Raw genomic sequence first — 21,276 nt, forward strand, 5'->3', positions numbered from 1 at the left:
GGGTCCTAGCCCTGAGTCTCCTCTGCCCGGGCAGAGTCCCGTTGCACGCTGGTGTTTCTCTCAGACATGATGTTTTGTCTTCTTCAGCCACTGGAGAGACGTCACTGTGCCTCGCAGGCTGGTGACCCAGCAGGGTCTGGAGGCCGGGGACACGCCCTTGGGTGTGGGAATCCCCCTACCCCCATATCACCCGGGCCTCGGTCTCCTCGCCTGTCCTCGCCTGTTGGCTGTGACAGGGACCCTGGCTGTGGGCCGGGGGGCTCAGCCGCGCTGGCCCCGCCCCACTCTGCATGGCGCCCCTTCCTGGGGCAGATCCTGCCCTGGCCCTGGCGATGCCAGGCTGCCAGGGGACCCCTCGCTACCGCCCTGGGGACCCCTCTTCACAGCCAGCCCTGAGGAGGGGCGCCGGGCCGCCAGCTTGCTGGTGGAGTGGACACAGGCAGTGTGGGGACCTGAGAGACCAGTGCTGACCTGGGGTGCCCTGGGACAAGCCCCCGCCCTTCTGACTCAGTTTCCGCACCTGTGCGCGACAGTAGTGGCCTCGTCTCTCAGGGTCTGTCTTTGCCTGGGAAGCCAGGGGACAGAGCAGACCGGGGGGTGTCTGTTACCTGGAGTAAGAGGTGACCCCCTGCCCTGTCCCTCCTACGCAGCCTCCGTACCCACCTTCCGCCCCCCACCTGCCAGCCCCTCCTGCCGAGCAGCCACCGGTTTCCGGAAGGCACAGCCGTCTTGCCGGACGCCCAGGCCTGCCTCCCCCGGGTCCGGGTGTCCCCCGACGCTGCTCCTTCCCGGCCCTCCCCTGCTCGGCCGACTCCTACTCTCGTTGTTTTTTCCAGTTTTGTAAAACAAAATACAGAAAAGTACAAAAGATACTCTAGCAAACGCGTGCATCCAGCGTCTTACGTTTCCTTCAGTTCTTGCTTGTTTTACCAACTGAAACTCTTGAGACCAAGCCGGAGCCGTCAGTGCTCCCCTCCCCGGCCACCGATGCCCGCCCAGGGTGGCTGTCGGGTTTGGGGTGTGCAGGCTACACTGCCACGCCCAGGCCGTGTCTGAGCCCCAGTGGCGCCGGCCCGGGTGTGCGGCTGGCCTGGCACGCCAGGGGCCGTAGCTCTGCAGCATCACGTCAGCACGTTTCTGTGACCCGTGTTGACAGCTGATCTGTATTTAGGGTGGTGGCAAGTCCCCCCCAGAGCCCCCCAGGTGGTGGGGGTGTGTGTGTGCACACCCAAGGCCCCAAAGCACAAAGGCAGGGCCGGGTCTCAGTGACTCCCGTCCCTCCCTCCGCGGCCCTGGGGTGGGCAGAGGGTGCTGGGCAGGGGCTGCGTCTCAGATGTCCCCCTTGTCCTTCCCGCAGCCAAGTACCCGGCCATCAAGGACCTGATGCGGCCGGACCCGCAGCTCAAGTGGACGGTGCTGGCGCTGGTGCTGGCGCAGCTGCTGGCCTGCTGGCTGGTGCAGGGGCTGGCGTGGCGCTGGCTGCTCTTCTGGGCCTACGTCTTTGGCGGCTGCGTGAACCACTCGCTGACGCTGGCCATCCACGACATCTCGCACAACGCCGCCTTCGGCACAAACTGCGCCGCCTACAACCGCTGGTTTGCCATCTTCGCCAACCTGCCCGTGGGCCTGCCCTACGCCGCCTCCTTCAAGAAGTACCACGTGGACCACCACCGCTACCTAGGTGGCGACGGGCTGGACGTGGACGTGCCCACGCGCCTCGAGGGCTGGCTCTTCTGCACGCCGGCCCGCAAGCTGCTCTGGCTGGCGCTCCAGCCCTTCTTCTACTCGCTGCGACCGCTCTGCGTGAACCCCAAGGCCGTGACCCGCATGGAGGTGCTCAACACCCTGGTGCAGCTGGCGGCTAATGCCGCCATCTTTGCCCTGTGGGGGCTCAAGCCCATCGTCTACCTGCTGGCCAGCTCTTTCCTGGGCCTGGGCCTGCACCCCATCTCGGGCCACTTCGTGGCCGAGCACTACATGTTCCTCAAGGGCCATGAGACCTACTCCTACTACGGGCCCCTCAACTGGATCACCTTCAACGTGGGCTACCACGTGGAGCACCACGACTTCCCCAGCATCCCGGGCTGCAACCTGCCCCTGGTACGTGGCCGGGGACCCGCGGGGCTGAGCGTGTCAAAGGCGGTGGGGACCCCGGGGAGGGCCCTGGGCCAGGTTCGGGCTGCCTTTTCCTCTTCGTGCTGGTCATGGGGTGGTCACTCCCACCTGTGGTCCCCAAGGCATTAGAAAAGGCCAGTCCCCAGCTGGTCTCCAGAGGCACATGTCCTGTGGGCTGCTTGGTTCAGTGGAAACCTGCCTGAGCCCACCCTGCCGCTTACTGGCTGTATGTCCTTGGGCAAGCTGCTTGCCCTCTCTGTGCCTCAGCTTCCTCTTCTGCAAAGTGGGCCAGTGTTAGTGATACTGCATGTGAAGCACCCTCCTTCCTGCCTCCAGACTCCCTGTCCCTGCTCACTTACTGTCACTGCCCTGTGACCTTCCAGGGCCCCCTCCTAGCTCAGACGTGGCCAGAGTGGGCAGGGTGGGCCTGGCCCTTTGCAAACCGAGGGGTTTGGTCTGAGCTGCCGGAGGTAGAGGCCTCTGGGGTTGGCACCTCTGCCTTGCTGGGGTTGGCACCTCCGCCTTAGAGACCTGGAGCTGGAGTCTTTCTGAAGGAGACACGGTGACGGGGGAAGGGGAGGAGGAGGAGCCCCTCAGCTGGTCCCCGTCTGACACCTCGATGGCAACTGGCTATTTAGAAAGAGCTGAGGTGACTTGCGGCAAAGGCGGGGTGGGGAGGATGTTGGGTGCTTGAGTGTGCGAGTCTGTGTGTGAACATGTCTGTCCCATGATTATGCGTGAGTGCAGGTGTTGTGCATGTGGGTACCTGTGGGTGCTCGTCTGGATGTGCAAGGGTTTGCGCACACTTCTGTGTGTGCACATGCGTGTGCCCTGGCCTGTGTGATCTTGGTCCGACAGCCCGTGTGCCTGCCCCTCCTTCCCCGCCGACAGTTCCAGAGCCTGCCCTGTGCCGGTGCCACTCACCTGACCCTCACTGCACCCAGGAGGCAGGTGCCCTCGTTATCCATCACCCCCATCTTACAGGCAGGCAGAGGCTCAGAGAGGGGTGCCACCCGCTCAGGAAGTGGCAGAGTGAGGATCTGACCTGAGCGGGTCACCGAGGGCCCACTGTCAGCCACCAGGCTTTACTTTTCCCGAGCAAAGCGAAAGGCCCCGGCGCCAGGTGCAGGCCCCATGTCTCCTTCAGCCCCACTGTCCTCCCGTGCAGTGGGGCTCCATGTGCCCCGTGTCCTGGGTGCACGCTCCCTGGGGGCGGGAGGGCATCCTGCGGGCCAAGGCCGTGTGCTGGTGGCAGGCAGAGCTGCTTGCAGCAGTTCCTGGAGGCGGGAGCCAAGGCTGGGGAGAGGAGGTACAGGACAGGCATTTGGGAAGTGACAAGTACTGAGGCAAGGAGGAGGGTGTGACGTGGGAGGGCCTGATGGGGCGAGGCCAAGAGCAGCCTGTGACCCCGTGGCCCAGCAGCAGGACTCCGGCCAGACTGTGTTGGGAGGGGAAGGAAGCCCCCGGTCCTGGATCAGAAAGTTGGGGGTGGGCCCGGGGGAGGGGGCACATGTGAACTCCTGGACTCCCACTTGGGGCGGGGCCCGGAGCTGAGCCTGTTGGCGCCCGCTGCCACAGGGTCTTGGCTCAGCCTGGGCCCCTCCCCCACTTCAGGCAGCACCAGCCTTCAGGGAGCCTGAGGAGTGGGGGGCAGGCAGGGAGGTGGACACCAGCACCCCAGGACGGGACGGAGTGTGCGCATGTGAGTACATGTGGCGGAGAGGACAGCCACTGAGGCGCCCTGACCTGCCCTTCCTCTCACAGGTGCGGAAGATCGCGCCCGAGTACTACGACCACCTGCCGCAGCACCACTCGTGGGTGAAGGTGCTCTGGGATTTTGTGTTTGAGGACTCCCTGGGGCCCTACGCCAGGGTGAAGCGGGTGTGCAAGCTGGCGGAGGACCGTCTGTGAGCCTGGCCGGACCCCCGTCCCCGGGGGGGTGGGAGCCCTAGGTTGCTCCTGCCGATTGCCATGGGCTAGCGCCTGAGAGCTGGCTCGGCCGTGTTTGACTCCTGCATGGGGCTGCTGCTTTTGTCCCCCAGCAGGCCCTGGAATTGCCATCAGCAGCCAGCCCTGGTGACAGTGGCAGGGCTGCAGCCTGGCGCTGCCTGGTCGGCACATGGACTCGCGGTGGGCCTTGGGACAGGCCTCCCCTCTGGCCCCGCCCACTGTGACCCAGGCGCTCTGTGTCCGTGGTTGCCACAGAGCGGAGTTCTCTGGTGTTCCTGTGCTCTAAATTAAACCCAGTGTGTGTTGTCGTAGTCCATGGATTGTGTTCTGAGGGGTGGTGGTGGCCCGGCTGCCCTTCCTCCTAGCCAGTCCCAAGTGGTGTCCCGTTTGCTCTGGCTCCTTGGGAGGATGGTGGCTGCTGCCTGGGTGGTGGTCCCCAGGGCCCTGCGTGGCAAGTGGTGGCCTCTGGGGCGTGCGCAGCGGAAGGCATACTGTGTGGCCTGAAGCCCCTCCCCTCCTGGCTGCGCTCTGCAGGGACCCTCACTCTGCCTTCTGCCCTCCCCTGCAGGGAGCCTTCCTTGAGCCCAGAGACGGTTCAGGCCAGGCACTGGGGTCTGTCTTCCCACCCTCAGGGGTGGGGGCGTAGGGAGCGCTGCACAGAACAGGTGCCTGAGCTCGGGGACTGGACAGACAGCTGAGTGCTCAGCAGGAAGCAGGCTGGGCAGTGTCCTTGGATTCTGTGAAGCAGGGACACACGTCTGTCCTTTCTGCAGAAGGGCTGATGGCACAGCTGGGACCTAAGGAGGCTGCCTTCTCCTGGGGGCTGCACTGGGGTGGGGTTAGGGGGTCCTGGTGTCCCAGAGACGGGCGGGCAGGCAGCAGTGGGCTGCCGGAGTGAGGCCCTCCCCGCAGCTTCCACCGCAGCCCTGGGAAGGCAGCTTCCATGGCCTAGGGAAGGGTGGCTGAGGCTTGGCTGTCCCTGCTGCCCTGGGAGAGGAGGGAGGGCTGGGAGGAGGCCTGGCAGTGGCCTTGGACGGTACCAGGCACCTGTGTCTCTGAATGGTCGCCCTGGGTGTGTTCTTCGAGGACTTTGATCTTGGGCGGCGGCCCCTCCCGTGGCTGTGCCTAGAGGGCTCCCCACCCACTCGCCACCTTCCTGCAGACATCACAGAAGGGCATGTCTGGGCCGCACCCACAAGCTGGGCCTGGGGTCTGAGGGTGTCAGCACTCCCAGGAGGAGGCCGCTCCTCTCTGGGGAGCGGGTGTCAGCACGGGCTGGGAGCCCCCAGGGCTGCGTCAGCCCTCTGAAGGCCACCTGCTGGCTCCCCAGGCCTGAGACTGGGATTCCCGGACCTGGCTTAGAACTGCCGTGACACCTGGGAAGCCATCCTGGGAGCCTCCGCGGCTCGCCTCCCGGGGGCACACGATCACCCCCGTCTTTCAGGGCTGCAGGACACTCAGGGAACTGAGGCGCGTCAGGAGCCAGACCAGGACAGGAAACGGCAGTGCCCCTTGTAATCAGCAGACCAGGGCCCAGGAGGTGAGGACCTTGCCCAGTGGCCCTCTGTGGCTGTGGGAGGTCACGTGGGACAACCCAGAGCATGACACTCATGGGAGCTAGAGGCCGCAAGGGTCAGACTCTGGCTGCGCTGGGGAGCCGGTGCCCGAGGCAGGTGTGTGGCCTGCACCTGCTGCCACAGGGCGGAGACCCCGGAGGACACAAGAGGCAGAGCCGCCTTCCCTTTGCCTGCCACCTGCTGGGCCCCAAGTCCCATTCCTCCATCTGAACGGGGCAGTCATGGGGTCCTGCCGGCCAGAATGCACACGGGCCCTGTGGCGTTCTGGGCTGCACTCAGGGCTCATCTACCCGGGGACCATGGGGGGCTCCCCACAGGCAGGACCGGAGGCCCAGCCCCAGGGCACGGGCCGGAGGTGCCGGAGCCGCCCCAGCTCACCCTTCCAGGTCTCAGATGTTCTGATTGAGCCCAGCCACCCACTGAAGACCTTGTCTTGCTCCTGTGACTCCTGTTGCCATGGTCCTGGGCCTGTCCCCTGCCAGGAGCCACCAGAGCCAGCACAACAGAGTGAGAGCCGGAGCCTGAAGGTGTGGACAGTAAACTGTTTATTACCGTGTGGACACAGACACCGCGGTGCATGGACAGACAGTTTCAACACCATGATTGCTGGGGACGGAGCTGCGCGCAGACAGCTCTGCTGTGTGTGGTGACACCACGCTGTGCCTGCTGTCATCGGCAGCTGAGGCGCTAAGCGTCACCTAGGAGAAAACTCGGAAACCGTCTAATGAAGCAGGTGATGTGGGGGCATCCTCTCTATTATCCAAAAGAAATGTACACTTAAATAAGCAAATATAAAATACAAAAAAGACGAGTAGACCCGGTGTTCTGTGTCAGGTAGAATCTAAAAAAATCCTGGAACTGAACTTTTGTTTCCTCATTTTAACATTTTATCACAGGTTAAGACTTTAAATGATGCGCTTCCCAGCTCCGTGCGGCTCTGCGGGTGCTGGGCCAGGGCTGGGAGGGCACTTCGCTGTCCTCCGATGGCCTCGACGTCTCGGCGCCGTTTACGTGGTGCTGATGCCGCTCAGCTCCTGCCTGATGGCTGGGGACAGCATGGGGGCTCAGTGCGCAGGGCCAGCCCCGCCCCACTCCTGCCGCCTGGCCCCACCTGACAGACCTGCCTGTGCCTGTCCCCCCACTGTCTCCCGGGCCCCCCAGGCGCTCAGCTGGGGGCACAGGCTGGAGCCCCAACAGTGCCGTGGACTTTGGCAGACCTCTGGGTGACAAGAAAGCGCTGCGGTAGTCCCTGCTGCGGGCCGCAGCCGGTCGCCAGCCCACGGCCTCAGGGCCGCTGAGCACCGGACCGTGGCGTGAGGAGCTGCCATGCTGACATGCAGGGTCTTTGAAGGCCCTGGACGTATGGGCACCCAGGTCTACTGGGGGGCCCAGGAGCCCCTCACTGACAGGGTGGAGGCTGGGCCCAGCACATCTGGCTTCTGCAGGGGCAGCAAAGTCCTGGCCTGGGAGCCTGTGGGGGCTGCACTGGCTCTGCCCACACCCCTAGCCTGAGCCCCTCCTACTCAGCAGAGGCCGGGGCTGCTCTCGGTCCTCTCCCCAGATTTGGGCCCGACCCTCCTCCCTCTTAGCCCCCTGCTACCCCCTAGGTCGTTGGTGTCCCCTGTTCCTGCTCTGCTTCCTCCACATCAGCTGAGGCCTCTTCCCAGACAGACCTAATGGGGCCAGGGTGGGCACCACCAGTAGCAGGTGCCGCTGCTCAGTGCCCCCAGCGTGGCCTGTGCTTCCCTGCAGACTGGGGTGGCACCTGTGGCAGGTGGAGAGACTGAGGCTGGGGCTCGAGGTTCCCACCACACCCCACTGCCTGCGCCCTGCTGCAGGTGTCTGCCCTGCTCTGGCCCCCGGCAACTGTTGGCTGCGTGTCTGCCTCCGTGGCTCCGGCTCTGCTCATTGATTAGCGCCTTATCTCCCCAGCCCAGGCCTTCCAGGGAGGTGGACAAACAGGAACCGAGTGCTCTCTGCTCAAACAAGGGCGTGGCGGCTGCGAGGGGAGGCCGGCTCCCACTGGGCCTCCTCTCCCTCTGCCACCAGCCTCCACCCCTTTGGGTTCATGGGACCCTCTTGCCCAGCCACGTGTGGCTTGGCTGCTCTGTGGCGGGCCTGAGCCTGCCCTGCCCAACCTTCCCTTTCCCGCTGGCTGCAGATCTGAGCCGGCCCCTCAGGAGCTCGCAGATCTGAGCTGGCCCCTCAGGAGCTCGGGTGGGGATGGGGGAACCGGAAGGACGGATGTGACGCCGCAGGGGGCACGTCCTGTTCTCTGGAGCCAGCGGCTCCTTTGGGGCTGCTTCGTGCCTGCTCCTCAGCCCCGGGCCATGCAGGCCCAGGCCTAGAAGGTAGTTCTGTGGCTCTTGGTCCCCCTGCACCCCAGGGAGACGGCAGGCTCCTCAGAACCCCGACCCCAGTGACTGGAGGCGGCAGCAAGAACAAAAACTTCAAGTTGCTTCTCCAGGCTTGGCTTTGGAATGTACGCTGGGACCCCCCCCAACCACATGAGCCCCCTGACCCCCCAGGGAGAAGCGGAAGGGCCTCAGATTTGAGTGTCGGACACCAGGGCAGTACTTATTCTTAGGCAAGTCCCTTCTCTGAGCCTCAGTTTCCTCAACTAGAGATTACAAGAATCAAGTCTCTTTAGTACCGTACTGGCCCCGGCTTAAACAGCAGGCTGCCTGGCCTAGAAGGCCCGCACCCTGGGGGACCCTCCATCCCGTGGCCAGCCTAGGGCGATGTCCCTCTCCCGGCTGTGGGCCCTTCACTCACCATCAATGATCTCTTCCTTCACCTTGTGAAGTTCTCTGACCACCTCCTCTAGGATCTCCTGGTGGGAGCACAGCATCAAAGTGGGGGGACAGACAGTGAGGTGGGGGAGCTGGCCTTGGTGGGCACGTGTCAGAAGTGCTGGGCCTCCCGGGCCTCTCTCCATAGCCACGGCCCTCACCCTTGCCCGACTCCTGTGGCCCCTTGGCTGCCCTCCCCACGTCAAGGACAGGATGCCCAGGGACGCCTGGGAAGTCCTGCTGCCCACCACCCTCCAGGTCTGCGTGGGCAAGGCTTAGGGCTGCCGGGCGCGGGTTGTGGGCACAGACGGCCCCGCCTGCTGGCTGCCCCTGGCCTCTTTGGGAAGGACATGCTCACCTGTTTCATCCGGTCCAGATCGAAGGCATCCAGGGCCACGTCATTGACGCCCCCGGCAGGCTTCATCCTGGGGAGAGTGGCAGGGCAGTGAGGGGACGGCAGGGCCCGAGGTCACCCATGCTAGTGGCTGTGTGGGCAGGAACACTGGGTGTGCTTGAGCCCGACGCGGGGCTGCGCGCCGCCTGCTGCCCTCGTCTGCTTCTTACCTACAGCCACTCCTAGACTACCTGGAAAGGCTCTTGATGCCCAGTCTCTACCGCAAGAGGGTCTCCATGGATACTGGGACCATATTTCCCAAGAGTCAGTACTTGGGGTCCAACAGAGGAACCGTTCTGGTTTGAGAGCTCTGGCACAGAAGTGGCAACTCGAGCACGCTACCCTCACCTATCTGGAAAGAAACCAGCTCCGATAACCTACCCTCGCGCTGGGGGTCTACGTTCCCGGCTAAAACTGAGGCTCAGGAAACCAGCAACAGTGACAGTAAGTACGTGAGGTCGCAGATTTAACACCCGTCCTGGAGGCACCGGCTCCTGACACAAAGCAGCACCCACAGCCGTGCGTGTGACTCCTTCAAGAAACATCCGTGGCTGTGGTTTCTCTTTTGAGGTAGTTTTCGTGGACTGTGCTGCTTCAACAAGTTTCTGAACTAAGGCTGACCGATTAGGATTTTAACGTCTCTCGCACACGTATCCTCCCTGGAGAATGTTGGCAAAACGCTCATCTATCTGGTCTTTTGAAAACACGACTGTGGTGCTGAGGGACATGCTGTTGGGACCCAAGCCCCACCCCACAGTGGCTGGAGCCCGTGGTTTCAGGGACACGTCCGTGGCCCGAGCCAGACAGAGACCACGGGTGTGAGTGGCAGGGCCAAGCTCCGCTGTGCGTGGGCATGGCACAGGTGAGGGCCCTCTGGAGCAGGTGAGGGCCGTGTTCCTCACGGCCGAGGAGAATGGGGATGAGAAATGAAGTGCTCCTGCACCGAGCATGGGCCCAACACCTGTGAAATTACTTTGGGGTCTAGCTGGAGGCCCCGGGATTCTACAGGCCTGTCCCAGCGACACGGCTGGGGACTGTGGGCTAAGCGCTTCCTCTCTAGGCCTCAGCCCTCCCTCTCTGCACACCTGGCGGCCCCCACGGCAAACATCCATGAGCAAGGCTGCGTGAGGGGGTCACTGGCACACACCCCCTTTGCAGCCATCTGGGAAATGAGACCAGATTTGTCTTGAACTGGAGAGAGACCCCATTCCAGGTGACAATGGCCTTGACGATGCTCCAGACCACTGAGAATGTGGCAGCCCACCCTCACTCCAACAGGACACAGCTGGCTTTGCTGGGAGGGCTGCAGGCTCGCCCCCTGCTGCTGCCCCTGTTCCGGGACCCTGCTTTTGACCCCACTCCACTCTGGTCACCTTCCCCTGCCTGGCTCCCGTCACAGCCCGTGCCTTCAGCTCTCCGACTGGGGCCTGCACACGGAATATGATGCAAACTAACCTCGTTCCACCCCCCATAGCCTACCTCTCTGGCCACACTGCCTGCTGTCTGTCCTTTGAACTTTGGGCTCAGGACCTTGGCACTTACCATTCCTTCAGCGTGGACAGCTGTTCCCACAACCTCTGCATGGCAGCTCCTTATCCAGGTGGGCTCAAATGCCCCCTCCTGAGCGAGGCCTGTCCCACCCCACTCCCTTAAGCCCCCTGTCCACCACGCCCTTTACGCCTTCTCAGGAGCACCCCCAGGACCCACAGCTGTCTTGTTCACATGAGCTCTCTGTGGGCAGGGACTGTCCCCTGAATACAGCTGAGATCTCTCTGTCCACCTGCATTGGTCACAGCTGTTCTGCCAGCGCCAGGCTGGAGTTCTGCTGTGCTCATCATCCGTCCTGCTCTGCAAGGCTCATTTCAAATCCCTCCTGCTCTGCGACAAGAGTTGTTTCCCTTCACTTTGGGGCGGGCAATGGAGATGTTTCTTGGTGCAGGTTCTAGAGGTCTTTCTTTTTTTTTGAGACAGAGACTCCCTGTGTTGCCCAGGCTAGAGTGAATGCCGTGGCGTCAGCCTAGCTCACAGCAACCTCAAACTTCTGGGCTCAAGCAATCCTCCTGCCTCAGCCTCCCAAGTAGCTGGGACTACAGGCATGCGCCACCATGCCCAGCTAGTTTTTTCTATATATATTAGTTGGCCAATTAATTTCTTTCTATTTTTTTATAGTAGAGACGGGGGGGGGGGGGTTCTCGCTCAGGCTGGTTTCGAACTCCTGACCTTGAGCAATCCGCCCGCCTCGGCCTCCCAGAGTGCTAGGATTACAGGCGTGAGCCACTGCACCTGGCCTACTAGAGGTCTTAAAATTCAGGCCACACCTGGCCCATGGTACTATGTGGCTAGTTTGTTTCTGACTTTTTGTGCAACCTCAGTTCCAAATACCCTATCTTGTTGCCACACCAGCATTTGGTTTAGGGACTATGGTCAGCAGATCTGTGGGGAGCCTGTTGTGCATGGGGGACGGAGGTGGAGCTGGCGGAGAGGGAGTGGGGTGCTGGGCCGGGCTGTGGCCAGCGAGCACGCCGCACATCCACCTGTTGTGCACCTGCGCCTGCCCCACCGCTGTCCTGTGTGGCCGGGATCAATAGCCCTCACTGTACCCAGGCTTGGAGAGGTCGCCTAACTTGCCCAATGTCACGCTTAGCGAGTCGAAAGCTGGATTCGAGCTCAGCCCCACTTCACTGCCGCTTTGGACAGGTCACCCTTCCGGGGGCTTGGCCTCTCCCCTCCTCGGCGGAGGAAGGGGAGGAGCTGACCTGCACAAGCCCAAGTCCCTGCGGCTCTGCCCTTCCCCAGGTCTGAAAGAAAAGACCACCTTCCCAGAGCAAGGTGTTAAATGCCGAGACATGAGAACAGGGTTCAGGGGTGTTAGTCGTGGGACAGGAGACAGAGGAGGCCCCAGAGACCGGGGGACAGTGGGCAGGAGGGTTGTTCGGTACCTAGAGTGAGGCTGCGACTGAAGGGGGCTCTTAGCTTCGGGGCTCTTTGCCACAGACGGGGTTCTACAGCAACGGGACGAAACAGACACGTGAGCCGGCGCCAGCACCCGCCTCTGCCCCACCGGTCACTGCTGGGGCCTCCCCAGGGCAGCTCACCTGGACAGTAACGAGGACACAGGTTTCTCCACCGAGTTGCTCCGCTCCCAGGGCTTCCGGCCAGCCTCTGTCAGTTCATTGCATGGACGAAAAGCCTCAGAGCTGAGGACTCAGCGGCCACCCCAAGCCCCTAAGCATCCCCGACAAGAAGTGCCCCCATGCCAAGGGTGCAGAGCCCCCAGGTGGGAAGGTCTGCCTAGAGTGGAGCTGCAGTCCGGCTCCGTGTTTTAGTCCCCCTGTGGCCCAGGGCAGCCCCCTGAGGGTGGTAGATGGCACTGTTGTCACCCTGTGTTTTCTCCACTCCAGAACTCAAGCTCCCATTCCCTTGACCTGGTTGACCTTGACTTGTGACCTGGTTTCAAGTCCTTTTACCATGCTTGGGTCTCTCTGTGGAATGTGAACCAGCTGGTAAGGGAGCCAGTGATGCCAGCAATGGGCTGAGCAGGCAGCGGAAGCCCTCCCCAGACACCCCCAGGGCAGCCTGTGTTCCGAACTGCTGTGGGACCCTGGAGCCCACTGGTACCTTTCGTCAACTTACGACCTTGGTCTGCCCTACACGCTGCTCTGGCTCTTTCCCACCCTGGGCCTGAAAGCTGGTTTGTCTTCTCTTTTTTAAGGTAAGTGGTAAGTGGTATTTCATTCTACTGCAAGGGATTTGTTGACTCGAATGCACTGACTCTGCAGGCTGGCCATAGGCAGAAGACAAAATCCCTAGGGCTAGTGGGGAAGCAGACCGAATGCAGGTCTGAGGCCGCTCTCCTCAAAGCCACCTTCTGGGAGGGGCGCTGGACCCGCAGGCACAGACCTGGGGCCACAGCCATGCTCCAGGTGTGTGATCTTGAGCAAACCACACAGAACTGCAACCTCCTAACAGGAAACCACTCAGCCCCTTCCCTGGGCTGGTTATAATTAGCAAACGAGGGCAGGGACATCATTCACGTTCACTGGCCAAGAACCTATGGATCCTGGCAAATCAACAAGCCAGGCAAAGTTCTAGAAGGAGAGGACACAGCACACAGCCTCATGAAGGAAGCAGTTATGCCCACACGTGGCTGGTGCAGGCATGGAGCATGCCCAGGGAGAGCAGCAAACAGCTGGCCAGAGTCTCCCTGCCCAGGGTAGGGTGGCCTAAGCCCCTGCCTCTCCTTGCCCTGCTCGTGAGCACAGGCCTGGCACAGAAAAGACACCGCACAGATGTTTGTTGAATGACTGAACAACCAGCCCATCACACTCTCTAATTACATCCCCTCTGCCACAGCTCAGATTGGAAGACACCTGAGCAAGGTAAGGGCTGCGTGTCTGGTGGAGCAAGTTCCAATGGTGATCTCTGTAATGTCCATCCTTAGTTGGCATGTCACTGGGAGGCATGTTTAAACATCCCTCTTAAGAGTGCTGGGCCCAGCCTGCACTCAGGAGCCCTGGGTGTACTTTTCCACAACTGGACACATGCTCAGGCTAGTGCCTTCCCTTATGAGGGGCCTCGGGGTCCTGGTGAGAGACAAGGTGACACAGCAGGTCACCCTGGGGAGCATCGTGTCAGTTTGCTCAAGCAATTCTAGCCTGCTCAGGGGACTCACAGGAGCTGGGCTTCCATGTGGCCTGGCTCCCTCACGCATTCAGCCCAGTGGTTGGAATGGATTATCTTCTTCTAAGCGTCCCTCCCTCCCACACTAAGACCTTGTGCCTCACTGGGGTCAGGATGGCACCCTCTTACCTGAGGAGTTAGGTGGCTGGCTGGATGCTCGGGTCCCTGGAGATGGGGAGGTGCTAGGATCTTCCTAAAATGGAAAAGAAAGGCTCTTCTGTTAGAGTCTGCCCATGAAGGCTGGTTTGGGCCAGGGCAGGATACCTGTGGCCCAGGGTCATTTATAAAACCTCAGTTTTCCAAATGTTTCCAATGAATACGTATTACTTTTATAATTAGCAAATTAGTAATTATATTACTTTTATAATTAGCAAAGCAATAAATATTTAAAAATGAAAACCATGGGCATAGCCAGGGCAGGGGAAGGCTGCAGGCAGGTCCAGACTCCCTGCAGAGTGGCGCAGAGCTGCCTGCTGGCCCTGGCCGCCTCCCCAGCTTGGAGCCCGGGTGGGCCAGATGCCTCCCTTGCGCTGTCTCGCCGACCACTCCTGAGCACCCCGTGGAGTGACTGCTCCCTCGCTGTGCAGCACTGGCCGCTGCTCGCCAGGAACCCTGCCCACTGTCCACTCCCCCCCTCCGTGGCCATGAAGGCTGTGGGGGTGGCCAGGCAGGACCCACCATAGGGACCTGGCCTCTCCTCTCCAGGCCCTGGCTTACTCCTCTCGAGGGCCAGTGACAGGACCAGATGTCTGGCTGACACTAGAGGCTGCTGGGTGGGTCCCCTGGTGGCAGGTGAGATCTTCCAGACCCTCCCTGAGTGAGGGTCTACTCAGAGCTGGCCACAGGCACAGCTGATGTGCTACGGACCTGTTTGTGGAAGACCTCAGATGTACCTCATTTCACTTTTACAAAAAGAAGAGGAAGGTCTGTCCCCAGCCAGTCCACAAGTTCATCAATGTTGCTGCCCAAATGACAGCTGTAAAATTGACTTCTGACCTCACGCCCCTTCTGTTAAGAGCCTTGGAAGCCCCCTGGCCGCTTGACAGGGCAGGGATAGTCCCATGCACCCAGCCTGGCCCTTCAGCTCCACCTCTGGCCGGCTCTCGCCCGCCCAACGGTCCTGCACCCCCTACTCCATGCCTTCGCCCACGGCGCCCTCCCTCTGCTCTTGTCTTAGCCCCACGAACTTCCAGCTCGTCCTTTGAGGCTCTGTGCAAACATTACTGCTTCATGGAGCCCCTGGACTGGTTTAGGGACTTCCCCTTGTGACCCCTAGCCCTTGTCAGAGTCTGTGTCACCTCTGCTCACCACTGTCCTCACACCGAGAGCAGGCCTGGCACCTATCAGGAGCTCCAAGTATCTGAGGGTGGGTGAATGGATGAATTCTGGGAGTTTCCAGGGGCAAAAGGATGTGTGAGGCTGTGGGTCTTGGGCCATCTCCTTCCCTGGACCTTCATCTCAGAGAGATCTAGATGTCTGACTACGTCACCAATACATGTGCGGTGGGGCCAGGGCCCAAGGAAACAGGTGAGGGTGAAAGCTATTACAGGTGAAATTAGAGTCACTAAAAAATTAGAATTTTTTTCTTCAATATCATTCTATTTAAAAAAATCCTTCACTACATAAAGAGAAGTTCTGCTTCAATTTCAGGCAAGGAAAGAGGCTGCCGCACCCCTTCTCTGCCCGCTGTGCTGCCTGCGGGGCTGAGTTTCAGGTGGTGGCACTGGTCCTTAGCACTGTAACACAATCAGCCATGGCAGAATGCCTGCCCAAGTCGCCTGACTGCACATTTGGGGCTCTTTTAAATAATACTTGTTTGTTCTCCATTAATCATAAACTTAGTACATGTTCACTGAAGAGAACTTGGAAATATTGAAAAGCATAAAAAAGAAAATAAAAGCCAGCCACCAGGGTTTCTCCCTCACGCTGTGCTTGCTCTGCTGCCGGAGCAGGCCCTGCGCTCTCAGAAGCTCATCCCAGTGTGGGCCAGCAGTGACTGGGGCCTAGTTAAAGAAATGTGGGTGTCCCAGGAAGACAGCACTGTCCTTGAGACTGAAGGGTTCGAGAATGATTCTCTTCCAGAAGTTGCTGGGATCTGGAGTCCATTCTTCCTGCAGCGGGAGGAGCGTGGGTTTAAGCGTGCAGGAGCTGGCGCTCCCACACCAGCAGCCGCCTAGGAAGGGCCAGGGCTGGCCCACGGGCCCTTGTGCTGCTGTTTGGACACCTGTGACTCTCCTGTGGCTCCCAGACACACAGGCCTCTGCAATTCCAGGAATTTGTGGCGAGTTGGTTGGCACATAGCAGGTGAGTGAGAAGCCCAAGCCCAGCCTTCCCGGGGCCTACGACCTGGCAGAGAGAGTGAGTCTGCACACGGTATCGTGTGTGTGCTCAGGACCTCGGGAGAAGTGTGGGCTCAGGATCAAGTAGTGGGGAGCCCTGCCGAGCCTGGGGTCTGGGAGGCTATGATAAGTGCAGGCGGGCAGGAGCTGGGGAGGCAGAGGGGCCCGTACGTGCCCTGGGCAGCAATGAGAGGAGCACCTTGGCCAGGAGGGCTGGGGCCCCGGGACAGCACCAGCCTGGCCCTGTTGGGGAAGGCGAGGCACGGGTATGCACTAGTTTCTGGCAGGTATATTTCTCCCCTCATTCCACACTGACGTGTAAGCTTGATGCTGTTTGTATTAACAGTTAAGGTCTAAATTTAGCAGTGTCAGTAGGAGTCTATTTTTACAGGAAAAGATTAACACAGAGGACAAGAGAACTGCCACCTTAAGTGGAAGCAGGTGTTGTGCAGCCACGCCAGGCTTTGAGATACCTGCTCAGGACAAGAGCCAGAGGTTCCAAAGCGCCCCATGGCTTACCTGTAGCTCCTGCTGGAATGGATGGACTCAAGGGAAATCTTTACGAACAGAAATAATTTGAAAATAAAAGCCGCCCTGGGGTTCCCCAGACTTTCTGTACCATAAGTACACCTTCTACCCCCTCAAATCCTTTGATGAGGCCCTGGTTTGTCTGAGCTTCCTGGGGCTCCTAGGCAGGTGAGGTGGCTCCGCTGAGCTTTGCCAGGGCTCTAGGCATCTCTTCCACAGCACTTCTGGGGCGAGACTTGCTTTTCTGCCTGCTTCTCTGTTAGGATGGAGCGGTGTCTGGCGGGGGAGCACTCCGTGAGCGCAGACCTGTTGCCAGGACTCCGGTGCGCAGCAGCAAGCCCCACAGAGGCCCTCCTGCCCTTCCTATAAATCGCCCAGTGAAGTGCCTATCACATGTATGGCCAGACCAGGTACAACTCAGTGCCCTGAAGGCCTGGCTTGGGACCAGAGAGCCTGCCCAGGAGATTTAGGTCTACCCAGGAGTGGGTGGGCGCGGGGGTGCTCACCGTCTGGCTTTCATCTTCCCTTTTGTCAGCTGGCCTGTCTGTCTGGGAGGCTGCTTTTCTCCTAGACACAGGGAAAGGAGAAGATACCAATCAGCTCCGTAAGGTTCTCCTCACACTGCCCCAGCTCCGCCACCTCCACGCAGGACCCAGCCCTGTGATGGAAACGATGATGCCTGTTTTCCGTGCAGGAGGTGGCTTGTCCAGGCGCACAGATGTCTCTGTGCTCATCTGTAACCTGGGACACGAAACTTGTCTGGGCAGGGAGGATGGGGTTTGGGATGTTTCTGTCTGTTTAACGCAATGGCGACAGCCACGGCACCTGACGGAGGAAGGACTCGGTCTGCACCTTGTCTAGGCTCCTGGGGGCCTGGGCTTAGCTGAACAGCAGCTGTTCCTAGGACATGCTAGGTGTGGCCACATGGGACAGAGAGGCGCCTCTCTGGGCTGCAGTCTGTCTGTCTATCCGTCCGTCCCACAAGTCAGGGCTGTGGGAGCCTCTGCTGCAAGCTCGGGGCAAGCAGACCCACCAGCTGTGGGAGGGAGGAAGACATTTCTTCTGCTACCCTAAAGCCCCTCCTATGTTGAAACTCAGTTACTGCAGCCATGCCTCCCTGGTCTGGAACAACACTAAGAACCTGGATTCGCTCAGAAAACGGAAGACTGAATAGCTCCAAGTGATGCCCTATAGTCAGTCCACACTTTCCCCACAGGTACGAAACCCCCTTTTCTTTCTTTTTTTCCCCCAGCTGTCCACAGTACTTGTTAATTGTTTTATTTACCCAGAGAAGCTATTCCTCAGCCCAGTGTTTGTGGCTCAGGAACACAGGTCAGTGGCAAACTTCCAAGTAATTAAACCCAAAGGAATTTCTTTGTATCCCCAAATCACTGTGCACTCTGTAAGACACCAGCCTTCCTCCTCTCTCCAGCATCTTTCATGGAACTGTAATTCCTGTAGAAATCCACATCTGCCCCCTTTCTTGGTTGTATCCCTGGGGGTTGCATCTCTCCATAAGTTTGCTGTGGCTGAACCAACACTCCAACCACATGAAACCACAGACACCGAACCGCCATGCGCCTGAGGTTTCGTCAAAGTGCCAGGAGCCATGGTCGTTATTGTCCTTGAGAGGTATCTCAACATGTCCTTCCTGGCTGGGGGAGACGTGAACTGCCAGAATCCCCTTTTCATATGCTCTAAAACCTCACTTGTATTTTCTGGCCTCAGTGGTCACCTCTACCTGGTACCCCGAGTCCACACACGCAGAGCCTCAGCACTCCCCAAAGGTATGCTTCCGTGGAGAGCGCTCACTGCTCACGACATCTGAGTGAGCTGCCGCCAAGAATGGAGCTGGTCTGATGTTGGTGGGGGCCTCCTTCAGCACCTCATCTCAGAAGGGCAAGTTCGCCTGGCTAGTCCCTTGGCCCAGAACCCTGGGGGGGGGGTCATCCTTGACACCAGCTTCTTGTCACAGTAACCCTGATCAATTCTACCTCTGAGTTTTATTGCCAATCTCTTTCCTATCATCACTTCCAACACCTTCCTGCAAGTCACCATCACCTCCTCCTGGACTACACTCGCCTCCTGACTGGTCTACCCATTGCCACTTTGCCCCATTTAAACCGCTCCTGTCCAGCGCCGGCGTTCCATGTCTCAGGAACAGGAAGCAGGCCGAGCCCTCCCACTCCTGCGGGGGGTGAAGGTGCTCCCCGCAGCAGCTCTCCACAGGCTCATGCCCTCCTGTCCTCCAGTGCCGGGGAAGAGGCTCTCAGCTGCACGCCCTCGGAGACAGGAGACTAGGTCTGTGAGAACTGGCATTCAAAGCAGCAGTTCTCTCTGCATTCACGTCGTCAGCTCCACCCAGCATCTATCACCAAGGCGGGTTTCAAAGAGCCTGCTGGCTGTGCACACAGCATGTTTGTTCTCAGTAGGGCCTCGACTCCCCCACCAGCACTGGCGTCTCACTGACTCCTGGCAACACTGGCTTTTTCCTGTTCTCAGAGAGAAAGGTGCTTCCTCCAGTTTGGTCTACATCAAGCTGTTATCGTTAATGCACTGGTTTTGGGCTTGGGGAAAGCTTTAATAGTTTCTTTTCCAGAAGCACCTTCTATTTTTCTGAGGCCCCTCTTCAGCTCTCTGCGGTGGAACCTGACAGCCCTGCGCAGCAAGGCTATCGTGTCCAGCCTCACTTTTGGTCCATTTCCACGACATCCGATTCTCCAGGCACAGTGTTTCTCAGCCTTGCAGGAACTCTGACGCTGCTGCTGCACCTCCGTAGTCCTTCCTGCACGGCTCGCTCTGCTCCTGCCTCGGCCCAGAGACTTGTACCCTTCACCCTTCTGTGAGGGCCTCCTGGCGCTCTCCCTCAGTGAACTGTTCCCACCTTTGTGCAACCACCGTCAACCCTGGCACACCTGGATTTACTGCTATACAAAATGCTCTTAGTCTGTCTCCTGTTTTGGTGATTTATGTGTGCTCAGGCCCAGAGGGAGGCTCAGGAGAGGCCTGTGCTGTGGCTCAGCCTTGCCGCTCCCTGACACTCGTGGCGGGTTCCCCAGGCCCTGCCCCTGCTCCAAAGCGCTGGAGGAGCTGCTGTACTTGGTGGCCCCTGTCTCCTCACTTCGTCCTCAGGGCACCATGCACATTTGATGAGCTGAACTGGGAACATGCTGTGAAGACCTCAGCATACACGGAGTTCCCACTCGGCTTAGCCACTTGGAAGGCAGCTGGGAGGGCCAGGAGAATGGAGAATTGGGGACAGTGTCCAAGGCAGCAGGACTGCCGTACAGCTTCCTCTGTTCCGACAGGGGAGGCTGCTCCTGTGCCCTCTGGTGTCCAGGTAGCCCTAGGTCAGCACATTTCTCAGGCCAAGCTACGCATCCCTTTTGAGAAAGAGCTGTATGATCTCTCTTCCTTTCATCTGAGGGGCAACAAAGAGTTACAGTGATAGGCTGATGGCCTTGGGCAGCTGGAGCCACACCTGCAGGTGTGACTGAGAAGTAGATACCTAGGTCCCAGGCTCAGAGCCCAGCATGACATGGATGGAACTGTCCTCTGTCCGACTCTCTGGGCTCCTGCCACTCCACAGTTCCTTTTCTTGCACCTTTCATAATTTCCCCTGGAGGACCGGGCGCCTTCATCACACACGCACTAGAGTGTCCTCTGTCAACTCTAGCAGTGGGTCACATCTTACTGCTGTTGGGATCTTAAGTGCAGGGACTGTTCCTCCTTTCCCTCTGAAATTATCTCCAAATTTATCTCTGCTCGGGCGAGCACACACAGATGCCGTAGTAGATACCAGCTAAGCTAAAATGAGGGAGCCAGGGCTGGGAGTGCTCCTCTGGCTTGCTGCCTCAGAGACCCTTGAGAAGGGAAAACTTCAGTAACAGGTTCCCCTGCTCAGCTAAACCTGAGTGACAAAGGATTCTGGGGCCACGCAAGATTCTTCATGCAGTGCTGAGGGACAGGGGCATCCTGCCAGGCATGCTAAGTTTGGGGAGGTGTAAAGACCCACCTTTTGGCCAGCAGTTTGTTCATTTCCTCCATGAGGCCACCTCCGCCGCCTCCACTGCTTGCCCGGTTGGCATCGGACTTTGAGGTCCCGCTGGGACTCGAGCCTCCAGATGCATCTTCTGGCTGAGGGCAAAGGATGCCATGTTTTAGAGCCTGGTGCTGACGTCAGGATGAGTAGCAGCAAGGATGTGAGAGGACGCAGGGGACCGTGTGTGTACATGTGACTCCTACAATAGCACTGCTACATGAGACCACACGAGTCGTCTAGTCCAACATCCCCCAATCCCACAGGGGAAAAAACCAGGACCAAGAGGGGGACAAGGGCTGGCCAGGCCTGCATGCCATGCTCATGGTCAGTGCCCTTGCTGAGACCAGCCGTGACATGAGGCAGGGGAGACAATTCTGTGGGAAGGAAACAAGATTTAAGCCAAAGGTCTACATCAGAGGCGCTCTTCTTTCAACAGCAGCCCCCTTTCGCCTCGCTCCAGAGTATGTGAGGAAGGGTGAGGACAGACACACTGAGCTGGATGACTGATTTCCACGAGATGACTTGGTATAGTGGAAAGAGGACTTGAGTGGAAACGGACTCACATAAGGAGACCCAGGGCTTGAGTCCAAATTGCAATTTATAAACTCTGTGATGTGAATGCATCATGTAAACTCTCTGTGCCTCAGTTTCCTCACCTACAAAGGGGAGATGTTCTTGTCTTGCTTACGAAGGCCAGTGTGAGGACCAATAAACAGTTGTGTAATTAAAGCACCTCATAGTTCACAAAGTGCCATCCTGTGTGTTTTCTCGTTTAATGACAACCGGCAGAGGGACAGCTAGGCTTGGGGAGGGTAGTGCATGCTCAGGATCCTACAGATAAGGGAGGGAACAAAGGTGC

At 59.4% G+C, this 21,276-nt stretch overlaps 2 protein-coding genes and 1 long non-coding RNA gene across 8 annotated transcripts in view; 2 read left to right on the plus strand and 1 right to left on the minus strand.

Annotated features, from left to right (window-relative positions):
- DEGS2 (delta 4-desaturase, sphingolipid 2) overlaps nucleotides 1-4,376 on the plus strand; it is a 79,172-nt gene extending 74,796 nt beyond the window's left edge. For both annotated transcript variants that reach the window (XM_076003722.1, XM_012747080.2), the window contains 2 exons: nucleotides 1,358-2,100; nucleotides 3,880-4,376. In XM_076003722.1, coding sequence (XP_075859837.1) covers nucleotides 1,358-2,100; nucleotides 3,880-4,026 — 890 coding nt within the window. In that variant the 3' untranslated portion in view covers nucleotides 4,027-4,376. The remainder of the gene's footprint in view (nucleotides 1-1,357; nucleotides 2,101-3,879) is intronic.
- Nucleotides 4,377-6,170: 1,794 nt separating this feature from the next.
- EVL (Enah/Vasp-like) overlaps nucleotides 6,171-21,276 on the minus strand; it is a 182,119-nt gene continuing 167,013 nt past the window's right edge. For 3 of the 4 annotated variants that reach the window (XM_012747077.3, XM_012747075.3, XM_012747076.3), the window contains exons 7-14: nucleotides 20,391-20,512; nucleotides 16,882-16,942; nucleotides 13,638-13,701; nucleotides 11,924-11,990; nucleotides 11,768-11,830; nucleotides 8,793-8,859; nucleotides 8,418-8,475; nucleotides 6,171-6,687 (exon numbers count right to left, since the gene is read on the minus strand). In XM_012747077.3, coding sequence (XP_012602531.1) covers nucleotides 6,650-6,687; nucleotides 8,418-8,475; nucleotides 8,793-8,859; nucleotides 11,768-11,830; nucleotides 11,924-11,990; nucleotides 13,638-13,701; nucleotides 16,882-16,942; nucleotides 20,391-20,512 — 540 coding nt within the window. In that variant the 3' untranslated portion in view covers nucleotides 6,171-6,649. The remainder of the gene's footprint in view (nucleotides 6,688-8,417; nucleotides 8,476-8,792; nucleotides 8,860-11,767; nucleotides 11,831-11,923; nucleotides 11,991-13,637; nucleotides 13,702-16,881; nucleotides 16,943-20,390; nucleotides 20,513-21,276) is intronic. The other variant, XM_012747079.3, reaches the window with a different exon arrangement.
- On the plus strand, nucleotides 13,959-20,396 carry LOC105861546 (uncharacterized). 2 transcript variants are annotated; one of them, XR_012919672.1, is made up of 4 exons: nucleotides 13,959-15,812; nucleotides 16,639-16,785; nucleotides 17,474-18,007; nucleotides 18,104-20,396. It is a non-coding gene; the product is annotated as an uncharacterized LOC105861546 (long non-coding RNA). The 2 variants fall into 2 exon arrangements; XR_012919671.1 differs by having other exon boundaries at nucleotides 16,639-18,007.

This window comes from Microcebus murinus, chromosome 6 (assembly GCF_040939455.1).
Source record: "Microcebus murinus isolate Inina chromosome 6, M.murinus_Inina_mat1.0, whole genome shotgun sequence".
Classification (NCBI taxonomy): domain Eukaryota; kingdom Metazoa; phylum Chordata; class Mammalia; order Primates; family Cheirogaleidae; genus Microcebus; species Microcebus murinus.